General features: G+C 36.2%; 1 protein-coding gene across 2 annotated transcripts; it reads left to right on the forward strand.

Annotated features, from left to right (window-relative positions):
* The first annotated feature begins 60 nt into the window (after positions 1–60).
* Positions 61–23,033, forward strand: LOC120623701 (sterol regulatory element-binding protein 1). 2 transcript variants are annotated; one of them, XM_039889878.1, is made up of 16 exons: positions 61–286; positions 357–986; positions 1,677–1,954; positions 2,868–3,098; positions 3,770–3,962; positions 4,695–4,882; positions 7,033–7,220; positions 7,962–8,198; positions 8,859–9,051; positions 10,599–10,734; positions 11,244–11,394; positions 12,731–12,830; positions 13,369–13,446; positions 19,284–19,463; positions 20,959–21,094; positions 21,966–23,033. In XM_039889878.1, exons 1-16 carry the CDS (start codon positions 220–222, stop codon positions 22,181–22,183), a joined length of 3,204 nt encoding a protein of 1,067 aa, XP_039745812.1. In that variant the 5' UTR covers positions 61–219; the 3' UTR covers positions 22,184–23,033. The 2 variants fall into 2 exon arrangements, with proteins under 2 accessions (XP_039745812.1, XP_039745813.1); XM_039889879.1 differs by having other exon boundaries at positions 1,695–1,954; positions 21,966–22,183.
* The last annotated feature ends 299 nt before the right edge of the window (positions 23,034–23,332 follow it).

A 23,332-nucleotide genomic window follows, 5' to 3' on the forward strand; every position in this document is an offset into this window, starting at 1 on the left:
GTAATATCGCGCCACCAGAATTCTTTGTTTTGATTGGCTAAGCTCGATCACATGTCAAAATTTAGCAAAAGTCCAGAACGTAAACATTGTGAACTTGTCTTGTGTTGTGAAGTGTTTTTAGTTTTTACATAGAAATGTACAATAATTACGCGTAATGGACAAATAAATATAACGTATTCGACCCTAATAATAATCAATTCCTTAACGTAAAACGAATTAATGGATGATATGGAGCCCTTTATGAATAATGACGTATTTAATGTACGCGATATCTCTGAAATAGAAGGTAAGTGGTTCCATTTTCGCGGAATTGCATCAACTTTATGACTCGATTTAATTAATAATTATGCTTCTAGATTTCCTAAGCAGTTGCGATGGAGATTTTATGAAGAAGCTAGAAGAAGAACTCTCGGTTGTGGACACAGATCCGGGACTGTTAAGTGTAGACACCACATACAGTCCAAATGTTTCATCACCCCAAACTTCTCCTTACTATAATACGCAAGGCAATCCATTAGTGTCACAACAGCCACATAATAGAAAACAACAGCTACATGCCCAACAGCCAAAGAGCAGCCCAGTTTTGGGGGTTTATGGGAGGGAAGAAAGTTATAACTTGGATCCCAATATAGAAGGCGCAAATTTGCCAGATGTGACTCAGAATTGTCAAAATCAACCAGTACAAACACCGATGATCCTCCAACAAGTAATACCAAGTCCCCTTTATGTCAATTTAGCTCAGGGAAGCTTGCAGAAACTATCAGATGGTAGGGCATCCATTGTTCAATTAGATAGTAGCAAACACAGAAATCAAATGACTAAATCTCAGCAGCCAACGCAACAGTTACTGATACCAAATAATGCCAAAGGTGTCACCCCAGTTTTCCTAAAGAGCGCAGATCAAAATTTTTCTCCAGTCATATTACAGTCGAATATTCTTAATGCAGAATCACAGACACTAATGTATACTAGTGCACCAGTACAAGGTAAGATTGTTTGTTATTACTAGTAAGTGATGTGCTTTAAGTGTTTAAAAACACTAAGAATTTAAAAAAAAAAAAACACCAATTATTGTTTAATATGGTTTTAAAGAAAGGATTATTTAGTAGATTCTTATTTTAAGTCACTTCTCATTGTGTTTAGTACATATTTATATAACAAGCTTTTAGCTACTTTTCAATTTAAATTATGTTTCAAAATGTTCAAATAATATACTAACACACTGAAACTTATTATTTTATTTATTTAACTTCTTGTATACTATTGTAGGAGGAGACCCGTACTAGTGATGATGAAATCAAGTATGTTCAAATCATCATAATCATTATTGTGTCAACCAAATACTGACCTACTTACAAGCCATGGGTTTCCTCCCACAATTGCTGGTGGTAGATTGGTGGACTCAGTACACCTTTGAGAAAATTATGTAGAACTCTCAGGCATTCACAGTTCCCTCGCGATGTTTTCCTTCACCGTTGAAGCAAGTGATATTTTAATTACTTAAATTGCACATAACTTAGAGAAGTTGGAGGTGCATGCTGGGATTCTAACGCCACCCCCTGAAAGATTGATTATATTTCAATACAATTAAAAGATTGTGTACATTATAAGATAAGTTAGTAAAAGGTATTGTTTAATTTTTTAATATATTCTTATTTATTTTCTTTCTTCACTAGATCTACATCTTATTTCAGGTGCAACTCAAGGAATAATTACAAATGCAAAGTCGGGAAATGAAAATCAACCCATACATCTCTTTACTAGTAACAGCGGCCCTACATTGCTAACTTCCAGTATACCCTTAGTTTTTGACAGTGACAATATTGTCACAGCTCAACCCAAAGTAAAGGAAGTAAAAAGGAGTGCACATAACGCCATTGAAAGGAGATATAGAACTAGTATTAATGATAGAATTATTGAACTTAAGAATATGTTAGTTGGTGAAGAAGCTAAGGTAATTTAATTTTTTTAATAATAGTTCTGTTTTTCATATTAACCCTTATAATTGGTAAATACCCAGTTGATTTTTTTAATTTGTATATGTTTGCACCTTCAGCGTGTAATAAGTGTGTAATTGCAAGAGTGCCATCTAGTGACAATACTGTTTCCCAGTACTCTAACTAGATGGTGATCCTTTGATTCCTTACAAATTGTAGTTTACTTTCACACAATTAAATGAGTAAACAAAGGTAGAAATTTTACACTAGGCACACAGTACCATATTATGTGACTATCAGTCACCCGCAACTGTCTGCTTAATTTTCAGTTCCTTAAAAGTAGCAAATTAAAAAGGTAAATTTTATTTAGATTGTATCTAGGTATTAAGCCATGCAAACATATACAATAAGTAATCAAAGGCAGAAAAACTCACACAAGGCAACTTGTCAAATAATATTTTAAATGAAAACCTGTTGTCAGGTTTAAAAAAAGAATGCAAAAAGAACAGCAATATCTGATATATCATTTGTAATAGCCATAAATGTCAGGCATGATTATGGCTGCTGCAGGTTAATCATCTGAGGTGTATTCACATATATCCCTTTCAATATTCAATGCACCTGTTTGATTAGCTACATCATGACCACACAATTGATATTAGGGACATTAATCAGTGACAAGACATAATTATCCTCAGAATGAGAATGGTTTAGTACCACCACATTGGCAAAGTGTAATTTAATTATAAAAAATGCACATAACAGCAACTCCATGAAGTTAGGTGTGCTGGGGATCCCCCAAAAAGAGAGGTTTGTTAGGAACTTTGTTGCGCTTGTATGTTGTTAAGTTAGTATTAAAAGTTACCTTTTACTATATTTTGATTAAGAATATCATAATTAACTCATTACCATTTCTTAAATTTGTTACAGTTAAATAAATCTGCAATATTACGTAAAACAATAGATTACATTAAATACCTACAAAACCAAAATACAAGATTAAAGCAAGAGAACATGGCTCTCAAACTAGCTTGTCAAAAGTCTGGAGTGAAGGAACGTGTGTTTGACGGAGCATACACTCCTCCACACAGTGATATATCTTCACCTTACCATTCCCCTCATGGAACTGACAGTGACTCTCCCTCATCTCCTGAATATAAGGTATATATGAATTTGATAGTTTGGGTAGTACTAAGAAGTATAATTAGTTTCATTTGAGTACAGCAGTCTTTACAGTCTTAGTTAGCTTAGAGCATTATTTATGACTAGCTGCTTCCAGCTGCTTCACCCATGTTAATTTGGGAAAAATTTGAGTATCATAAAAAAGGAGAGTCAACTTTAAATATAGTCAGTGGCGTACACTGGGTTTCTTACCAGGGTATGCATACAGCAGGAAAATTGCATAAAACGACAAAAATCCTCCTTTTATACCAGTTATATATCAATTTTAGGGTATGCAGTGCTTTTGTGCATGTATGAAGTGCACGCCACTGAATATAGTCATACACAGTTGCAAACTTTATTTTAAGTATTAATCCTACAATACATTATAATTTTCTGACTTGCTTCAAACTTATATATTCAATAAACTAACTTTATGTATTTCTTCTATATCTTTATAAATTATAGGCTATGTGTTATTCTGATGTATAATGTATATTATTGTAAAGTTTTATTATAATCTGCATATCCTTAAAAACTTTCACATCTATTTACAATCTAATTATCAAAATGGTAAGAATGATTGAATGTTTTCTTTGTAAAGTAGTTTCTATTGCATTTAACTAATGAATGAATTCAAATTGTTTTTGATTGACTTTTTAATATTACAGGTGGAAGAGAAATACTCAAAAATTGTCATGGGCATGGGTGACCACTCACGTTTAGCGTTATGTGCCTTTATGGTTGGACTCCTTGCCTTCAACCCATTCAGTTCTTTCTTTGGAAACTTTATGTCAGATTCCTCATCACATGATTATTCTGCTAGATTTGACCAAAGAAGAATTCTATCAGATAATGATTTAGGTAAGCCAAATTAGTATAATTGGTTAGGTCAGATACTTAATATAAGTATGGTAAACTCCAATTCTATTACACCATTATTGACATCTTTAATAATAAATTATTTTCGACTCAGATTAATATTTCACCATACTGTCCGAAAAGCAAATAAAAAACTGTATGTAATAAGAAAATATGAGTACCTATACCTTATTTTCAATATATGGACCGGCAAATCAAGAGTGAATAGGCATTTTCTAGTCAAGCGCGCTCCATCTTAGGCAGCATCATCACTTACCATCAGGTGTGATTGCAGTCAAGCGCTCGTCTATAAACATTAAAAAAAAACCATAATATTTCGTCCCAATCCTTCCCTTTTAGATTTTATTGTTCACTCTTAGGTTGGTACAGAAGTTGTGTATGGATCCATATCATATCAATACACCCAGCATGGCGTATTTACAAGGGAAATAGGGAGTTATTTTCCATGTTCAAAATCGTCCGTGTCCATGCTACATTGATACTATTTCTACTTCTAGCTTTATTCTGCAAGTTTCATAAATATTACAAAGGCCCCATTTTACCGCCTCAACTAAACGCAAATAATTAACTTGGTCAATTGAGTCAATTGAGCTTAACTAAGTTTATGCATAGAACTGGCTTCAGGGCTGCGTTTTGAACATGTGAACGTATACCAAAATGTGATTATATTAAACTAGGTTTTCAAAGGTACAGTGACCCTTGGATAATTTTCAGATTCAAATAGTTCATCATGGGGAGCATGGCTGTTCAACACATTCTTAATTTACCTCGTGAATTTCGTAATACTCGGCGGCTGCCTAATAAAACTGTTAGTTTACGGTGACTCTGTACCGAAATCACAATCAAAGGAAGCCGGAATTTTTTACAAACACAAGCGGCAGGCGGATAATTATTTGAAAAAGGTAAATACGTGACTCGTGAAATAAATAACTGATTGGGTCACATAAAGAGCAATATTATTTCTTGTTAAAGTAAGTATGTAGGGTACATGCTTATGCGCTATGCGCATGCTGTGCGCAGTGCAAAATTTCGTCAAAATCAGCTGTAAAACTGCATCAGTGACGAAGGCTTATTTTTTTAATACAGTGCAAGTGCTACACTTATTTAAAAGTTACATGTAACATTGTACGTCTCTTAAAATTGTTACATGTATTATAATGTTAAATTGTTATTTTTGTATGGACCCCCTTCGGATAAAATCCTCCTCTTAGGCATTCCACTGGTCTCTATTTGTACCATCTCCCCATCTACCCATCACCCACATGGCCAGCCTCTCGCTCTAGTTACCTCTTGGTCCGGACCAAGTAACCGATCTTATTGTCCATCTATCATGGTTATCATATCTTTATCTAGCCACGTGACCTGCCCATTTCCTTTGTAGCGAAAAAGTTAGTGCGTCTGTTACTTGTGTTTTCTTGCGAATATCCACATTCTTCATCTCGTCCTTTAATTTTACATTTAAGTATAATAAATACTAGTTAAGAAAACTGTTAAACTATAGTACATACACATAAGTACGTAAGTATAAATCTGTAAACAAAATTGACAAGTCTAAAAATATTTCTCTCCACGTAAAGAAATTATGGACGGTAGAGGTAAGGAGAGTCATCTGTGTATATGAAAAAGTGTCGTCAAAATGTATTAAATTAGGATGGCGCCACATTTGCATCAGGGTAACTCTTAAAAGAAGCGCCAAATATAAATATTGTTAGAGTAGGCTTGAAAAATAAACAAGGGAGTATGGAGATACAAGGAAGTATATAACCTATATCTACCACAATATTTTGTACTTTAGTCGATAATGACATTAAATTTTTTAACTCGGCATACTTCAATTCATCTACGATTGCTACATTCATACCATACCCGGTGCATCCACCAGCGCCATTGTGGAGGATTTTGAACTGTTATTTAGCGCAACAACTGGACACTTTTTCAACTTTTCTCCCATATAAGATGACTCTCCTTACCTCTACCCTCCATAAAAGAAATGTGAAAAGGTCAGTAGTACTTTAAGTCCTGTCAATTTAGTTCGTTTAAAGATTTGTGTCAACGCAAATCGGCGCCAATACAAATTAGTAAGATAATAAAATCTTGGTAACATGTCCAATTGGTGCCCATACCTATAAATTAATAGGATGATTAATTTATTTATTTATTCCCATCTTACATTTTTGTCATTACAGGAAAAAGTTATCCTAATATGACAATGCAGCATGTTATGTAAATTTTAATAAATAAATATAAATAAATAAATATACTACGACAATACACACAACGCCATTTAGCACCAAAGTAAGCGTAGCTTGTGTTATGGGTACTAAGATAGCTGATGAATATTTTTTTTTTATGAATGAAATACACATAAATACTTATAATATACAGATAAACACCCAGACACTGAAAAACATTCATGTTCATCACACAAACATTTTCCAGTTGTGGGAATCGAACCCACGACCTTGGACACAGAAAGCAGGGTCGCTGCGCACTGCGCCACTCGGCCGGTCGTCATATACACTATAGTTATATATATATTTTAATAATATATATATAACTATAGTGTATATGATAAAATCCAAATCGCTATATTTGTGAGTTCACTCTGAGTGCAACAAAATAAATCCGTCTTCTCGGCTATCACATTGAGGGTACGGAGTGGTAATTATTAATAGAATGGTGTACACATATCTGTAAATTAATAGGATTAAAAGTAGTGCTGTCCTTTAGACAATGCTTCCCAATGCCATCCTTTTCACTAATTGAAATATCAATCAAGTGGAAAGACCTTTATCTCGTCAAATTTTCTGAATTTATAAGAATGCTACCATTGAAAATAATCGTATATATATAAAATAAAGTCATGTTAGTTACACCATTTATGGCTCGAGATCGGCTGGACCAATTTCTATGATATTTGATTTTTTGGATTTCTTAGACCGGAATAGGATATTAAGTATTAAAATATAACCTTCATCAAAAAAAATGATCCGCGGTACGAAGTTCGCCGGGACAGCTAGTTTTTAATAATTAATTATTTTTCTGTTTCTAGGATGATTTAACCAATGCCCGTTTAGAACTACACAGAGCCTTGGCTGCCTGTGGTAAAAGTGTCCAGTCAGGTGGTCAGAGTCATGTGAAATATTCCGCGTTAATAGCTGCAGTGTTACGGCAAGTTCTGCAACAATTGCCCTTTGGAAGGTTTCTTGCTAAGCGGGCCGGGGATGTATGGAGTGACAGGTAACATACATATAAATACAATTAATGTAAATTTTACTTGTTAGTCTAGTGGTTCGATTACGGCCATTTACGAGGTATTGAGTTTTCCTTTTAGTAACTTTTATTACCAGCCTAGAGTTTGAAAATGTTGTCCAATCTCTGTGCCTCGGCTGGTCCCGGTTATATTACTGAAATGTGTTTATACTCCCACAACGCAGAGTTTGAAAATGTTGTCCAATCTCTGTGCCTCGGCTTATCCCGTTTATATAAAAGGCATGTGTTCAAACCTGCCATCCCGCGTTGGAGTGGCTTGATGAGTCGAAACTACAGATCTTTCTCTTCTACAAAACAGAATGCATATGCCCAGCAGGACCATTACCTTCAGGACAAACATAGGTAGAGTCTTGTGCCGTTTGTGCCCAGCGACTTCCGGCGACTCGCCTGTCCACCTCGTTGGGGGTCGACCAACACTACACTTACTACCCGGGACCCCAACATCCGTCCATTCTCCGAGTTATGTGCCCCTGTGTGTTCTTTGCAACTTCAGCTTCGCGACTCGTTAAGCAATGCCGATAAATTGAGGAGATCCGTAGAAGTCCTCAACTGATCACGTAGACATACGCCGAGCACAGATGTCTCCATCGCCTGCGACCATGAGTGGCCGGACCTTCTTATGAGGCCCATAGTTAACGACCATGTTTCGGAATTATAAGTTCGGGAGTTAGGCTTAAAATTAGATTAAAAAATAACTCTTTTCCGCAGTCCTGCAAGACGGGCAACCCAACATTGGGCAGCAGAAGTAACAAGCGTATCCCATCGTTTGGCTCAACTGGAGATTCTGTCGACTAAGAGCACTCGAGGTGAACGTTTGCTGTTAGCATTGCAAGCTGTGAACTTTGCTCAAACAACATCTAATAAACACCTGCTTGCTGAAACTTATGTCACAGCAGCATTGGTGTTTAAGGATAATATGCCGAAGTTTGGAAACTGGTTGTGTGGGTTGGTACATTTCATAATATATACTAGCTGTTGCCGGTTTCTACTAATACAGTTGGAACCATTACTTTTCCTTTCGAGTAAATCTGACCGTAACAGCATAAATATTAGAAGCAAAAGTAAACTCGTTGTGCAGTTTACTAGGCTACATAAAATTGCTAACTCATTCAAGGGCAATTGTATGTTATTTTATAACAAATTAACGAATGAAATCTTTGAGATGTCTCTCAATAACTTCAAAGTTTATATAAAACGTAAGCTTACAGAAAAATCCTATTATAATGTTAAAGGATTAATTAAACGATAAAAAAGCGTGAAACATTTAAATTTTAGTCATGCACATGTTTGTTGAACTCTTCAGAGAGTGATATAGTAAATAAATTAATAAATGAATATACTATGACAATGAATATACACACATCGCCATCAAGCCCCAAAGTAAGCGTAGAACTTGTGTTATGGGTACTAAGGTGACTGATGAATATTTTTATGAATAATACATGTACTTAAATACCCAGACACTGAAAAACGTTCATGTTCTCCACACAAAATCGAACCCACGGCGTTGGACTCAGAAAGTAGGGTTGCTGCCCACTACGCCAATCGGCCGTCAATGAAATCTATTATTTTTTTTTTTTAATTTGAGGTTTGCTTTTATTGTAGCTATTACTTACGTTTGTGCGTGAGGCGGTGCTGGGAAGCGTGCTCGGAGGGTAATCCCCGGATACGTTGGGCGACGACGGAGCGTGGTCAAAAGTTTCTACGTTCACGACACTGGGGATACGAGCCGAATCCGGCGCATGTCGTTTTTTCACGTCTACCTTCTATCACCGATCCACTCGCATATGCTATGAGGGTGAGTCTGGATTCGTAATCTAGGTACAGTCAGTAGTACGATTCAAAGTTTATGACGTTTCGAAATTTGTGCGTTTCGATGTGCAAGATGCAGGATATTAAAGTTGCCTGGCAGAGATCGCTACTAAGCGATAAGGCCGCCTTTGTGTACTGCTTCTGTCTTATGTTTTTTTTTCTGTTTTTTTAACATCTAGTGTGCAAATAAAGAGTATAGATAAATAAATTCCATATTCGGTAGCACACTCGCGGAGCTAAACTCGCAGCTAACTTGCGTTAAAGCATAAAGTTTGAATCTGAATGTACTACACTACTATCAGGTACACATTCAAATTAAGATTGTATGTTCAATCTTTAATAACTCCTAAAGGTAATATATAGGTAGCCTTAGATATATGTGGCGCGAAACTGACGTTTTTCTGGATGACAACTTCTCTTTCTGCAATGTGTTGTCCTGTCGTGGTTGCCCGTGTAATTTTTTATATACTACGGCAATAAACACATAGCCATCTAGTCCCACAGTAAGCGCAGCTTGTGTTATGGTTACTAAAATTACTGATGAATATTTTTTATGAATAATATCCATAAATACTTGTTATATACAGATAAACACCCAGACACTGAAAAACATCAAAAACGTCACTCAAAAAATTTCCAGTTGTATCGAAGTTGTAGTTGAATCGAACCCACGGCCTTGGACTCAGAAAGCAGGGTCGCTGCCAACTGCGCCAATCTTCCGTCGAATTGCAGGCGCATGAGGCTTAACAGATACGCCTTAGGTTGATGGACGCAGAGCGGCAACCACGACAGAGCAATACATTGCAGAATGCTTTCCTGTCAAGTCTGCGAAGCGTTGCTCTGTCTATAGGCGACGTTTTTCCACTTACGATCAGGTGGGCCATCTGCTTGGTCCGCAAATTAACACTGTTTAAACAAAAAAATTACCCAGAAAGAGAAGTTGTCATCCAGATAAATGTCAGTTTCGCGCCACATATTTTTTAGGCTACCTTAATATTACCTTTAAGTAGTTATTAAAGGTTAAATAAATAATTATACTACGACAATACACACATCGCCATCTAGCCCCAAAGTAAGCGTAGCTTGTGTTATGGGTAGTAAGATGACTGATGAATTATTTTTATGAGTAACATACATAAATACTTAGAATATGCATATAAACACCCAGACACTGAAAAACATTCTTGCTCATCACACCAACATTTTCCAGTAGTGGGAATCGTACCCACGGCCTTAGGCTCAGAAAGCAGGATCGCTGCAAACTGCGCCAATCGGCCGTCATATTGAACATACAATCTTAATTTGAATGTGTACCTAATAGTAGTGTAGTACATTTCGATTCAAACTTTTTGCTCTTAAGGAATCTTTTGAGGACATGTTCCTTGCATGCTCTGCGCTGTGTAATTTGCTCTGTTTATAAGGCCGTGGATTTCCACTTACCATCAATATCACAGGAACATCTTAGACTCAATTATTACCAAAAAAAAATTGGTGGCCCAGTTTACAAGTTGCATGAATTCATCATCGTTTCAGGCTTATCACCTCGAGGTTCTTCAGAAAAGCCTCCATATGCTGCTATGTGCTGATGAGAGAAGCAACACCCGTGATGTACTGGACCTTGTGAAGCTGATAACCGATGATGTTTCCACTGAGACACCACATCATACTGGTAAAGTCGTCTTGACATCTCATTACCGACCCACTACAGGTTACGAGTGTCCTCCCAAAATAAAAAATTAAAAAAAAAATATACTACAACAACTATAACATAAGCGTAGTTTATTTTTTGGTTACTAAGATGACTTTGAAATATTTTTATGAATAATAAACATAAATGCTTATAATATACAGATAAACACTCAGACACTAAAGAACATTCATGTTCATCACACAAACATTTTCCAGTTTTTGGGATCGAACCCTCAGCCTTGGACTTAGAAAGCAAGGTCGCTGCCCACTGCGCCAATCGGCCAACAATGAGAAGGATTTAAGCCGTAGTTCACCACGTTGGCTCAGTACGCATTGGTGGGCTTCACAAGCGTTTGAGAACACTATAGAGAACTCACAGGCCGGTTTCCTCACGATTATTATTTTATGTAATATAAATCGCCGCTAAGTAAGATCTTTTAGGGAAGAAATATGGATTAGTGCCTACAATGTTTTTTTTATTACAACCAGGTTGCTGGGACCCTGTTATGGAATGGTGGGCAAGCATCGTGGGTGTTGCAGCTACTTGGTTGCTTGCCGACTCACAAAAGTCCGCGGACATTGTCGACAAACTCAATTTGCTGCCAGAAGAACTCGCAAACAGCGAAGATCCCTTGCCCGGGTATGCTTTCATCTCTCACAAGATAGAAAAATGAATTTTAAAATGTAAAATGTAAATTGTTGATATTGGAAAAGAGCAACTGCTGAGTTTCTTGCCGGCTTCTTCTCGGTAGAATCTGCCTTCCGAACAGGTGGTAGAGTCCCACACAGACAGACTTGACGTTTCAAAAGTTACCAACTTGAAATAAATGAATTTTGTTTTTTTTTTTAATTTAAGCAACCAATCGACTTTATTTTTGGCATAGAGTTAGGTTAGTTGAAAAGACATATGCTACTTTTATAGAAGGAAAGCAAACAGTTCCCACTGTAGTTGTAAAAAACCGTAATAAACGCAGACGAAGAATGCGGACAGCAAGTTCGTATATATAAAATGAATAGTGAAGCGCCCACCATCCCGCATTAAGGCAGCGTAGAGAGTTTGAGCTGTAAATCTCTGCCATCTCTCCCTTTTATAAGAGGGGGCAGCATCGATCTGGGGGTCATTAATAACTCACGCACATACAAATTGTGACGGGGAAATACAACTAGCGCCATTGCAATGCGCCAACAGCATTTAAATTAAAATAAAAAAAAAATACAGGAAAGCTTTTTAAAAGTTTATTATGTTGTATAACCTGGCATTTTCCACTTTTATAAATCTAGAAATCATGTAAACAAATGTAGTTAAAACCATTTTTTTTAACCTAGCTTTATAATTAAAAATAAAGAATCACCTGTATTAGGTATGTCATCCTTGTCGCAAATGGGCGATGTGATTTTATAGGCTCAAAAATCTGGAACGTTAACTATTGGCTGTAATATACACTTAACACAACATTTCACTGAATTACGGTCACTGAATTTTTCGCTAAATATGAGCTTACATAGGGTCCAATTATAATAAAACATTCCTTCTACTATTAATCATGAGAAATGTAAAGTGCACAACAAGAATAATCATTACACATGTCTGCAAAGTCTCGTTGAGCAAGCATTGAAAGTTATTAATTAAATTATACAGGTATTGTCTATTAAATAATAATGTTAGTCAGATACTTGGAAATTGTATGGAAACATTTTTAACAGAGTTAAAGCACCATTTTTAACTCCTGATTCGAGTGTAGGAGTTTTTAAGAAATACGTGGGTCGCTGCATACAATAAATACAGCTTCGCTTGGTGTTGATAGGTAAGTAGTATTAAATTAGGAACAATGAATGACAAATCACTAAAACGTTCAGCTAGAAATTCTAATTGCGCTATGTTTATAAAACATGGCGGTAAGTTTATAGTTGTGATATTAATAACGATTGTCTTGGCTGGTGTAAACAAACGTTGCCGCTATTGTCGCGTGTTGCAGAGCGCTCCACTCGGCGTACAAAAGCCGCCGCGGCCTTCTGAGCCTTGCACTTTGCAAAGATGAGCACTCCGTCGAGAGGACTTCCGAAACTATACTCAAGGTATTTACTCATTTAGATATTTTTTAATAGACTACTCACTACCGTATGTACATTAATTGTTTTTAAAAGATTTTCTTCAAAAAGGAGGCTATCAATTTGGTTGTTTATATTTTCATTTTTTTTATGTATGTCGGGCATAATTCCGTCATTTATAGATGGATTTGCAAAATTTTTTTGTCGAAAGGGGCCTTTTTTTTCGAAATGGTCCCATTTAAATTATATATACTCGTAGATCTGATAAAGAGTTTCGAAAAGAGTCAACGAAACTCGATCAACCGCTATCGCATAAATAGGCATTGATTACGCAGTCACTCGCGTGTGTTGGACACACACAGGAAATGTATCTCAATTATTTTGTAATCGAACGTTTTTCTGTTGTGTGAAATTCAATGGTGACGTTGTACATACGCGAACGTCTCTGACAGTCAACCAAATGAGATTGTTTAATCTGTATGGATTGATGGCCTTACAACTAAATGCAACAAAACTGTTTTTGTGGTTTTAACTGTAATTTGTAGCGCGAAACAATTGTTGCCAGGTGTGCGATATCGCTGGAACCAGATTAGCAGATTCGCTGGCCTACTACTGTTGCCGTAAACCGACACAGCTAATGATGGTATGTATGTTCTACGTTAAGTTATTTTGTTCTGCTTAAACTTATTTTGAAGAATATAAATACCCTCTCTTGAACACTAAGCGCTAACGCACACCGGGAATAGCAGAACAGAGCTCTTTTATTGGTTCCCAACGTAAACTCATATGTATGTACAGAGTGCAAAGTACGGGGTTTTTACCTATGTTTACTTATTCGATCGCGTGAAAGTTAACTACGATTTATGTCGTGTCAAAGGAGCGCAATCTAGTGACAATACTGGGAAACAGACGCTAAATGACGCTCTTTCGATACGTTGTCAAGTGATCGAATAAGCATACGAATTGCAATGTTTAGAGATTGGCCCGGGAAATCCCCTTTATTGCGTTGGGGTCGATCACTCTAACATTCGAATCTGTATCTTGTTGCCATTGATTACGTCTGAATTTAAGTTGCGGTAAAAAAGACCCTACCCTGTCGTCCTTATAGGGCTCTGGCTATTAACGTGTGGTTTAAAAACAAAAAAACCCAATAAAGTAATACCGATAATAGCTAATATAACAAGTCACTGAGTCCAACAGCGAAGTCACAGTAAATATATAAACTAAAACAGTATGGAAACTAATCCGATTGTTAAAATAATTTCCTACGCTCCACTGGAGTGTTGGAGTGGAGTATTGTCATTGTAATTAATGTAATATTTGAAAAAAGTTTTTTATACAAACACCCCAGCTTCAATAGAAGTGCGAATTACTATAAAGTACTAGTTTAAATGTATACAATCAAAATACATTGCAGTTTAAAAAACTAAAGATTCGGTTTTCAAACAATCGAGTGGAAGGTCCGTGGCGCAAGCGTAAGTGGTCGCTCGTCTTGACACGGTACCTCCCACAAAAACCTGCGATAATAGCATTGGGGCCTCATCGGTGCGTGCATCTTTGTGAGCGTGCTGTTAAGAACGTTAATTGTTCGTAGTTTCCATACTGCTTTAATATATTTACTGTGGCAAAGTGAAGCTTATAAGTAAAAAAAATAATTAGGTGTGGTAACTAGTGACCTCGATTAACATTATGGACTATCACATTACGACCTACAATCAGAAGAGTGTCTTGGAACCTTGGACAGAAGAGCTGATTAAAATCTTACTAGAACTAGTCACTAGAACTACTCATCAGTAGAACTAGCATGCGCCCCACGAGATAATTATCTCTACCCGTTACTCGTATTATTTGTATAGAAAAACGAGATAATGAGTAGATAAACATTTTGTGTTCAAGAATAGGGTTGATTCGAACCGTTGCTTGCCATTATTATTTTGGGACTTTGTTTTTATTATTTTTGTAGCTATCATTATTTTCTAAACTTTCAAGACGAAGATTATGAAGTTGACTGTTGCGGGAGTGCATTGTAGTTGCATTGCACTTTTTCACGTATATTGTGCAATATCACTACACGGCAATTCTCGCGGCAGTCGCTCTCAACACGCTTTCAACTAACGCCAGCAGGGCTAGCACGGGCAGGAGATATAAATTATATCCCCCGATTATATCCTCTATCAAGGGATATAATTATCTTTTCCCCTTGCCAGAGCACGGCAACAGGGGAGAGGATAAATATATCCCCGTTTGACATTTCTCGTGGATATATATCCCCCGCCCATAGCATGGGAAGAAATGAAAGGGGAAAGACTATCCTTTTTTGACATTTGAAAGAGACAATTTTATCCCCGTCCTTAGACGTGGGTTTAAAATCCTGTTAACGAATTAAAGTCGAAAAAAACATGTCTCGTGCTTTCTGGGGCTCTTATTATTCAAGTGAAATGGAGAAATCTGAACGAAAATTACACCGGCGTGACGTATCTATACGTGACGCCAGTAATCCGTTCGAATTTCCCGATGCAGAGTTCCAACACTTGTTTCGGATGGGTAAAAATTGTGTGCTGTACTCGTGCGAGGACCTTAAAGAGGCACTAACCACTAAATGCTGTCGATGGACTACCAGTGCACATAAAAGTAAGTTGTTATTAAGTACCTAAAATCACCTTGTGCAAAGACATCATCTATATATGAACATAGGTTTAAAAAAAAGCATGGCTAATCACTTTTTGTCTAGGTTCTCACATCTTTAAGGCTATTAGCGGACGGTAGTTATCAGCGGGGACAGGTCAAGACCATGGCTGTTGCTCAAACCACAGTCAGCAAATAACTGACCCAAATTACTGGAGCTATTGTCAGTATGTGAGTATATATAGGTACTTACTTCCTAATAATTCTCATTAGTAAATATAAATCCCATCCTGTTCAAAGTGCAGTGATGTGATAACTAGTTTTCACTTTATAGCAGAGTGCCCCTTGTACGTGTTGGTAAGATGGGAACTACAAGGTAAGGATAGAATAAGTGAAGAAGACCTAGCAAACCTCACCTTAGGGGATATTGTTAGGTTCACCACAGAGACTGGTAGGTTTCAGGGGGGACCCTGCCGGGACACCAGTAAAATCTGTGTCTCAAACATGGGGAATAGGGTGGAATGGTCCTTACATAGGACTGATCACCCGTCTGGCAATGGCAGACATCCCCTCATCAAATATAGATATACTTACTTTAATAATAAAATTATTAGTCAGTACTTAGTACTTCAGTATAAGTACATAGCAAAGATATTCAATGCTAGGTACTTTAATTATTTTTCATTTCATTTTAGACTAATGCCAAAGTAGATATTATTCCCGGGAACAGACTCTGGAGATCCACGATAGATGTTCAACTGGTAAAGACAAATTATTTAGATCTAGAGTTTATCAAAAACTTAAACAATCAAGTAAGTTAATAATTTTAAAATATGTTTTACAGATTGTGGTGTGTGTCCATGACCAATTCATATTTATTAACTCTAAAGTAAAATATGAAAAGATACAGTTGTATGAAAGTAGAATCGGACAGTACTACATCTTATGTATGTTTTAAATAAAATGTGCAAACTTTCAAAACTTTACTTATTGTTGCCATTTACTAGTATAAAAGGGAAACAATGCAAATCAAAAAAAGTTACACACCTACCTATATCATTATATTATACTCCTCATAATTACCTAGAAATTACATGCCTAGGATTCTGCTGCATATGTTGTATACGACTAGTCTGGTAAATTATTTATATGAATATACAAAAAACAATGTCTCATTATAATAAAATTGTTTATTTGAGGAATTAGTACAAAAACTTGGCAGTAGATACTGTATTTAGTAATGAAATATAAGAAAATACAAAAAAAAATGTCTGATAAATTATTTAACATGGGCATGGGTTAATCATCACGTCGAAATTACAATGTAGGATTGTGCATATATTTCTATTCAACATTTTATTAAAATCTTGGAGAAAATCTGAAAAAGCAAAACAAGTAGGAATTAATTTACATGTTTAAATAACAAAGTAGAATTTTATTGGGGACTCAGGCTATGCTCTAGGGCCTTGGATGATGACTCCGGATTTAGAAGCTGCACCAAATAGTTCTGCAGAGAAGTACACAAACTGGCACTGCCAAGTAAGAAACTGTGTGAAAAAGGGCCAATAGGTACCTCAAAGACACATTCGCAGCTTGGGGATTGACTGGGTGCTTCATTACAGTCCCGAAAAAGCATCTCCACTTATATATGCCTGCATAACACTTTATAATATTATGCATCATTATAGGCGTGTATTGTAAATATATACTTTAATGTTTGGTAATATTATAAAATTATATCTTATAATAATGGTTCCTTATAAATCATTGATCCTGCATTTTTACATACAATTTGCCCTACTAATTTGGGTCAACAGTATTGAGCATAATATAATTTGTATATTTCAGAACTCTAATGGAGCAAATGACAGTAAATTTTGTAAATACGAGCGAAGAACGACATCAGACATCAAATATGGATCAAACAAGATTGTTTACAGTTGCTCGACAAAAAAGAGAAAGATTTATAAATACATATTTTAATTAATAAAATTTCTAAATTAACCTTTTCATCCTTTTTAATTTATTTTTGTGTGATAAATGAGCATCCTGCATTCTTCCATCTATACCTACTCTGGAAAATAAATAAATTCTTCACTTGGTTGACTTTACAGCAACATGTATACTATGTATATGTTGCCTGTGGTGCTGTGTCCCCGTGCTGTTGCAGCTTTTTTAATGTCCTGCCACATCTGCAAATAAAAGAAAAATTATGCAAGACTTGTTTGATGCCAACAACACTAATAAATAATTTAAATTTTTTGCACTTGCTTACTTTACCGCAAAATTGACTTAACTGTTTCCACTGATTGACCGTCCCGTCTGGCCCATGCTCCTTCAGTAATGACTAAGATTTGCCACTGGGAGTCTGCCCTTTTGGCTCCTAAGAGTTCCTGTGAATTCCCCAGTGGCAAGGTGGTTGTGGGTTGGCATGAAATCTACCAACATTTGCAATTGTATTTTATTACTTCTTGATCTGAATAAACACAAATTTGTCAACTAATGGGCCATAGAAAAAGGCAAGCACAACTTTAAATAAAATAGTACAAGATCAATAATTTGATATGTAAACAGGATTGGATCTTGATGATTAACGTCTCTGTTTACTTTCACTGTAAAACATTAATTCATTAGGTACGCTTCTAAATCAATAGGTAGTCACTTTTTCAAACATTTTATAATAGAAGACTTACTTTTTAGCACTCATTTTATTTTCTCGAAAGGTAGGTTTTATACCACTTTGAAAAATCCAGAATAAATAATATAAACAAACAGCCGCAGACGAGGAACATTTATAGATAAAAAAAACAATAAAAAACTTAGACAACTAAAACAAAACAGAAAACGAAAAATTTATTTGTCAAAACCATGAGCACAGATTAGAATAATTAATTTGTGACATTTACCGGGGGTTCGTCTTTCCCCTATTATATCCACCGTGGATATATTGTCCACCCGTGTGCCCATGCTCGGGGGGTGGATATAAATGCGTGAGGGGATAAACGTTATATCCTTTCCCCGTGGAGAAGTGTCCCCCGCCCATGCTAGCCCTGCAGATAGATAATTAATTTTTGTTTTATTTGGATTGTATGGTAAGTTTCTTTTTTTAACTTTTTGTTTACAATATTTGTTTGTGTTATTTATTTTTTAATTAGCATAGTGAACATGAATGTTTTTTAGTGTCTGGGTTATCTATATATTATACGTATTTATTTAAACTCTTTATTTGTGCCTTATGGGTTAGAATCGATCTCTGCTTGCCTTAGGATTAAGACAACAAGAGGGAGAACAAATAGGTGGTGTGAAATTACACAAATAAAAAATAAAACAATATATATATATATATATATTTATTAAAATAATGAACTTGTATATATTATGATGAGATATAAATTCTAGAGAAGAAAAATATATATAATTAGGTATACTATTTAAAACTAAATAAAATGTAAAACGTCCTCGAAACCACCGCAGCGAGGCACAGTTCCTAAGATGCTGGCAGCATTGCCCCTTTGGATGGCCAAACTAATTCGTTTGCCAAGGTAACTGCCCGCTCTAGGATCACCGGAAGACTCTATAACCCTTTGCCTCGCTGCGGCGGTTTCGAGGACGTTTCAGATATTATTTAGTTTTAAATAGCTAATTTTAGGTTATATTTATAAAACAATTATTAAAAATTTTCGTATCTTTTTATTAGGTAGACTTACATATTAATAAATAAATAAAAAACTAACCACGTTTATGTGTATTTATGTACATTATTCTTTAATATTCATCAGTTATCTTAGTACCCATAACGTAAACTTACCTGAGCTTGTTTATCGTCGTAATGTATGTATGTATTGTTTTGCGCAGCTAATGCAAGTGCTGTGCTGTGACTGGGTGCTGGAGGTGCGCGCGGGGGTGTGGGAGGCGAGCCCTGCGGTGCGTAGTGCGGGGGGTCGCTCGGGCACCACTCCGCCCGCGCCGCATCGCCACCTCCGCGCCTTCCAGCGGGACTTGCACTCGCTACGTCGGCTATCACAGACATTGCCGGTAAATATACCCAAAATCATCATCGTCATAACAACCGAATTAGCGCTCTTCTCACAATATCTTATAAGTAGACATAAATAGCCTATTACAGTGCACGGCAGGACTAAAGCTACTTGCAGCGGGAGGGTTTGTCATTAATCACCACGCTGTGCTGACGGGTTGGTGATCTCAGTACATGGTAGTAATAGCATAGTGGACGTTCGACGTTCGACGACTACTGCCCGTCCTCCCATATTCCCTTAGTCGCCTCGTACAACACCCGAGGAAAGAGAAGGGGTGGTGACAACTGTATTTTGATCTGTCACCACACGGTACCCGTCTTATTGATTATTATATATTGGTACTAGCTGTTGCCCGCGACTTCGCCTGCTTTTGATTTTGTTTTTTGATGAGGCATTCAATTTAGTTGTAGTTCTAAAAAAAAATTAAAGTATTCAGTATCGCTAATCCTAAATGAAGGGTTTGCTGCTGTCCGCTGAGGAGTTCTGTCCTCTATCTCCAACCACAGTTTGGGCAAAATTAAACACATATTATAACCTCTATAGTACAAAAATAATTATTTAAATCGGTTATAATTTGTCGGAGTTATGGTGTTAAATCGTTAAACACTCATCCCCTCTCCCAAAGGAACCGAGCTTAATGTCGGGATAAAAAGTATCCTTTATTACTTCTTACACTTTCAAGAATATGTGTACAAAGTTTCATGCGGATCGGTTAAGTAGTCTTTGCGTGAAAGCGTAACAAACAAACTTACATTGACATTTATAATATTAAGTAGGGATAGGGATATATTGGTTAGTATATTTGACTATTATACAAAGTTTTTGGATTGGTAGACCTCACAGTTCGAGAACATTATGAACAATTCTCACACATGTTTCTTCACATTGGTTTGCTTCACTGATATACCTAGTGATATTTCATTGCATAAAGCGCACATAACTCTCAAAAGTTAGAGGCGCATGCCGGGGATAGAACTCGGTCTCCCCGAAAGGATGGCCGGCTTCATAACCATTTTAATTTAGGATCTAGCGATTCATTAGTTGCTTTCGTTTAATCACATTTAGTATTACAGCGAGGTTACTATACAATTAATGATAAGTTGCTTCGAAGCAGTCGACTCCGCTATCATCTTGGAATGGTAAACTGTTGATGAAAAAGTGCATCTGCTGAGTTTCTTGCCGTCTTCTTCGTAGTAAAATCAGCCTTCCGGACTGGGTACGGAGTGTGAGTTTTTTTTAAGTGTATTATATTATTCGATCGCGATCTACGTTTTGTATGGAATCGAAAGAGCGCCACCTAGTGACAATAGTCTTCCCAGTATTGTTTGACGATGTTCGATGGAATGAGTAAACGTGGGTAGAAAATCTCACATTAGGCACTCTGGTGTATTCAACAAACAGACAAACTACACATTTCAAAAGTACTTATAGAATAATCTACTTGAAATAAATAAATTTACAATTTTGTAGTACAAACTAGTTTTTGTTTGTAGTGGGTGACGTCACGCGTGTTTCTACATTCGGCCGTGTGCCGAATGATGGCGGGAGCGGCGCCACGGCGCACGCAACAGCTACTCGACGGCAGCCTGCGTCCACGGCTCAACCGCTCCTCAATTATATGCGGGAAAGGTATTGGCGCAAGTTTTTTAAGGGAGTAGAGGACCTACTGTTATGCTCACGACAAAAGCTAGTAAACCAAGACCTTAATTACTGCTACTACTTTTTAAAGTAAATCTTCTTTACGCTGGGGTATGTATGTGTGACGAGACAGATATGAAAAGTATGAACGAAAGTTGACAGTTAGTGTAAGTTAGTGAAGATAGGAAGAGAGAGAGTTACGTTTCGTATATTATTCGAAACGTAACTCTCTCTTCTATATTCTATGGGCAAGAGAGAGAGGTGCGAGTACACATTTTCTTTCTATCTTTCTCTCATATACAAGCTAGTTGACTCAGTCTCAACCACAGTAATTACTTATGTATCTGACAATAAAAATATAATAATTTATTGAAAATTTAAATATTTGTATGTATGTATATACAATTATACATTATAAAAATATAAAGACATATATAGATGTATAGATATATATAAATTTAAATATATAGTATCAGTTGTGTGGTCTCAAGTACACCCGTTTTTTAAATAATTTAAATTAAAATCTATTTATTTTCTGATTTTATTAGACTGACATAAAATGTTATAAATTTTTGGTTCTTATAATAAATATTATTACGACTTACAAGAAAGAAAAACATTAACCCGGTAATAAGGAAAATAAAAGATGCTCGAAGAGGCCACTATCTAATGTTCATAGCAATTTAGGTCGCGTTTATAACGTTCTGAAATCTGGTCATGCTCTCAAGCACAACTTTCTCTTGTCGTTTATTACTCTGACAAATATAAGTTCATCAATGTTATAATGAATATACGACAAATTGTATATTTCTATTATTATTTGTGATTATAATGCCATAACAGTGGATATGCATTTTCACAGAACGAGCATTAGAAGGCGGTGGAGGCGAAGGCGAGCGAGCGGTTGCTCTGTATATGGCATGCAAACATCTTCCGGCCGCGGTATTGGCTGCTCCCGGAGAGCGCGCCGGAATGCTGGCCCAAGCGGCCGCTATGTTGCAGAAAATTGGTCACCGCAGTCGACTCCCCCACTGCTACCATCTCATGAAGTCCGTTGGCACATTACCATCCGCCCCTTGAAAAAGACTAAATATAGGTATCGGCAGATAAAAACTTTACCCTTATAACCTTTTTTCAGATTTTTAAACGTTAAACCAGTCAACCTTTAGAACCTATTTATTTTCTTAATTAGTATTGGATTATTATTTTCCACTTTAAAAAGTATTATAGAAGCTAATTGTACCTAAACTTATCTTTAGTTTTTTAGTCTATGTCCAATGATGCAACACGGCTCCTGCTAAATATTTTCTTCCTATTAAATATTATGTAGTTTACGCACGTGAATTAAGTGCGATGAAGCATTCTGCAGATAACGCTTTAATGTAGCATTTCATTTAAAATAAATGGAAAACGAAGAAGTGTCTACGTTGCGACAGCAACGATGAAGCAGAGACAAATAAATACACGCGCGTTCGGCCGTTAACTACATAGTCAAAATAATTTTACTCACGAGAGCTGCTTAACTCTTAAATATTTGGACCATTTGAGTTTTAAAATTATTATAATTCACTCAACTGTGGGTAATAATTCTCTGCATTTTGTCGTATTTCTTGTATTATTTGTACAATATCTTAAAACACACCACAGCATATTGAATGAATTGAAACATTCTTAATGTGACCGCTTTGCGGAATTTCCTGCTCTATAGTAGAGAATAAAATATTTTTATCTACTACCATGCAACATTAAAACACCTAATGTCGTATTAATCTTATACTGAATTTCAGCTTTTGTTTTTTTTTCGAACCCTTTTGAGCAACTTGTTTCATATGGACCGCCCATTCCTTACTGCTCGTAAGTGCGTAAGTGTATAATTTAAAAAAAAAACATTGTCATTCACGCGCTTGCCGGGCTGAACGCCGCGCGACCTTAATAAGTAGGTTATTCAAATCTCCGCCCTTTTTCTTCGATATTTTTCATTGTTTAGTTTACAAAAAATGAACGATTTAAACATAAATAAATATTCAGCCGGAACCAGGATTTAAGTGAATTTAATAATTGCACTATACAAAATGTTAATTACTACTACGGTTACTACTTAGTTTATTTGTAGATACTCAGATGATATAAGGTTGCTAGGACTGGCTGTTTTAATTTTATCTGTAACCTAACTTATTCAGAATCTTCAAAGTCTTTTATGCAATTGTTATAATTAGGTATTAAAACACT

Source organism: Pararge aegeria, chromosome 5 (assembly GCF_905163445.1).
Source record: "Pararge aegeria chromosome 5, ilParAegt1.1, whole genome shotgun sequence".
Taxonomy (NCBI): Eukaryota; Metazoa; Arthropoda; class Insecta; order Lepidoptera; family Nymphalidae; genus Pararge; species Pararge aegeria.

What these genes read in the sequence shown, in the direction of transcription:
- LOC120623701 (XM_039889878.1), top strand. Translation starts at nt 220, where the DNA reads ATGGATGATATGGAGCCCTTTATGAATAATGACGTATTTAATGTACGC. An exon ending in CGGATAATTATTTGAAAAAG is followed by an intron (nt 4,883 to 7,032) that starts GTAAATACGTGA and finishes TTCTGTTTCTAG; the next exon opens with GATGATTTAACCAATGCCCG. An exon ending in CTTCCGAAACTATACTCAAG is followed by an intron (nt 12,831 to 13,368) that starts GTATTTACTCAT and finishes AATTGTTGCCAG; the next exon opens with GTGTGCGATATCGCTGGAAC.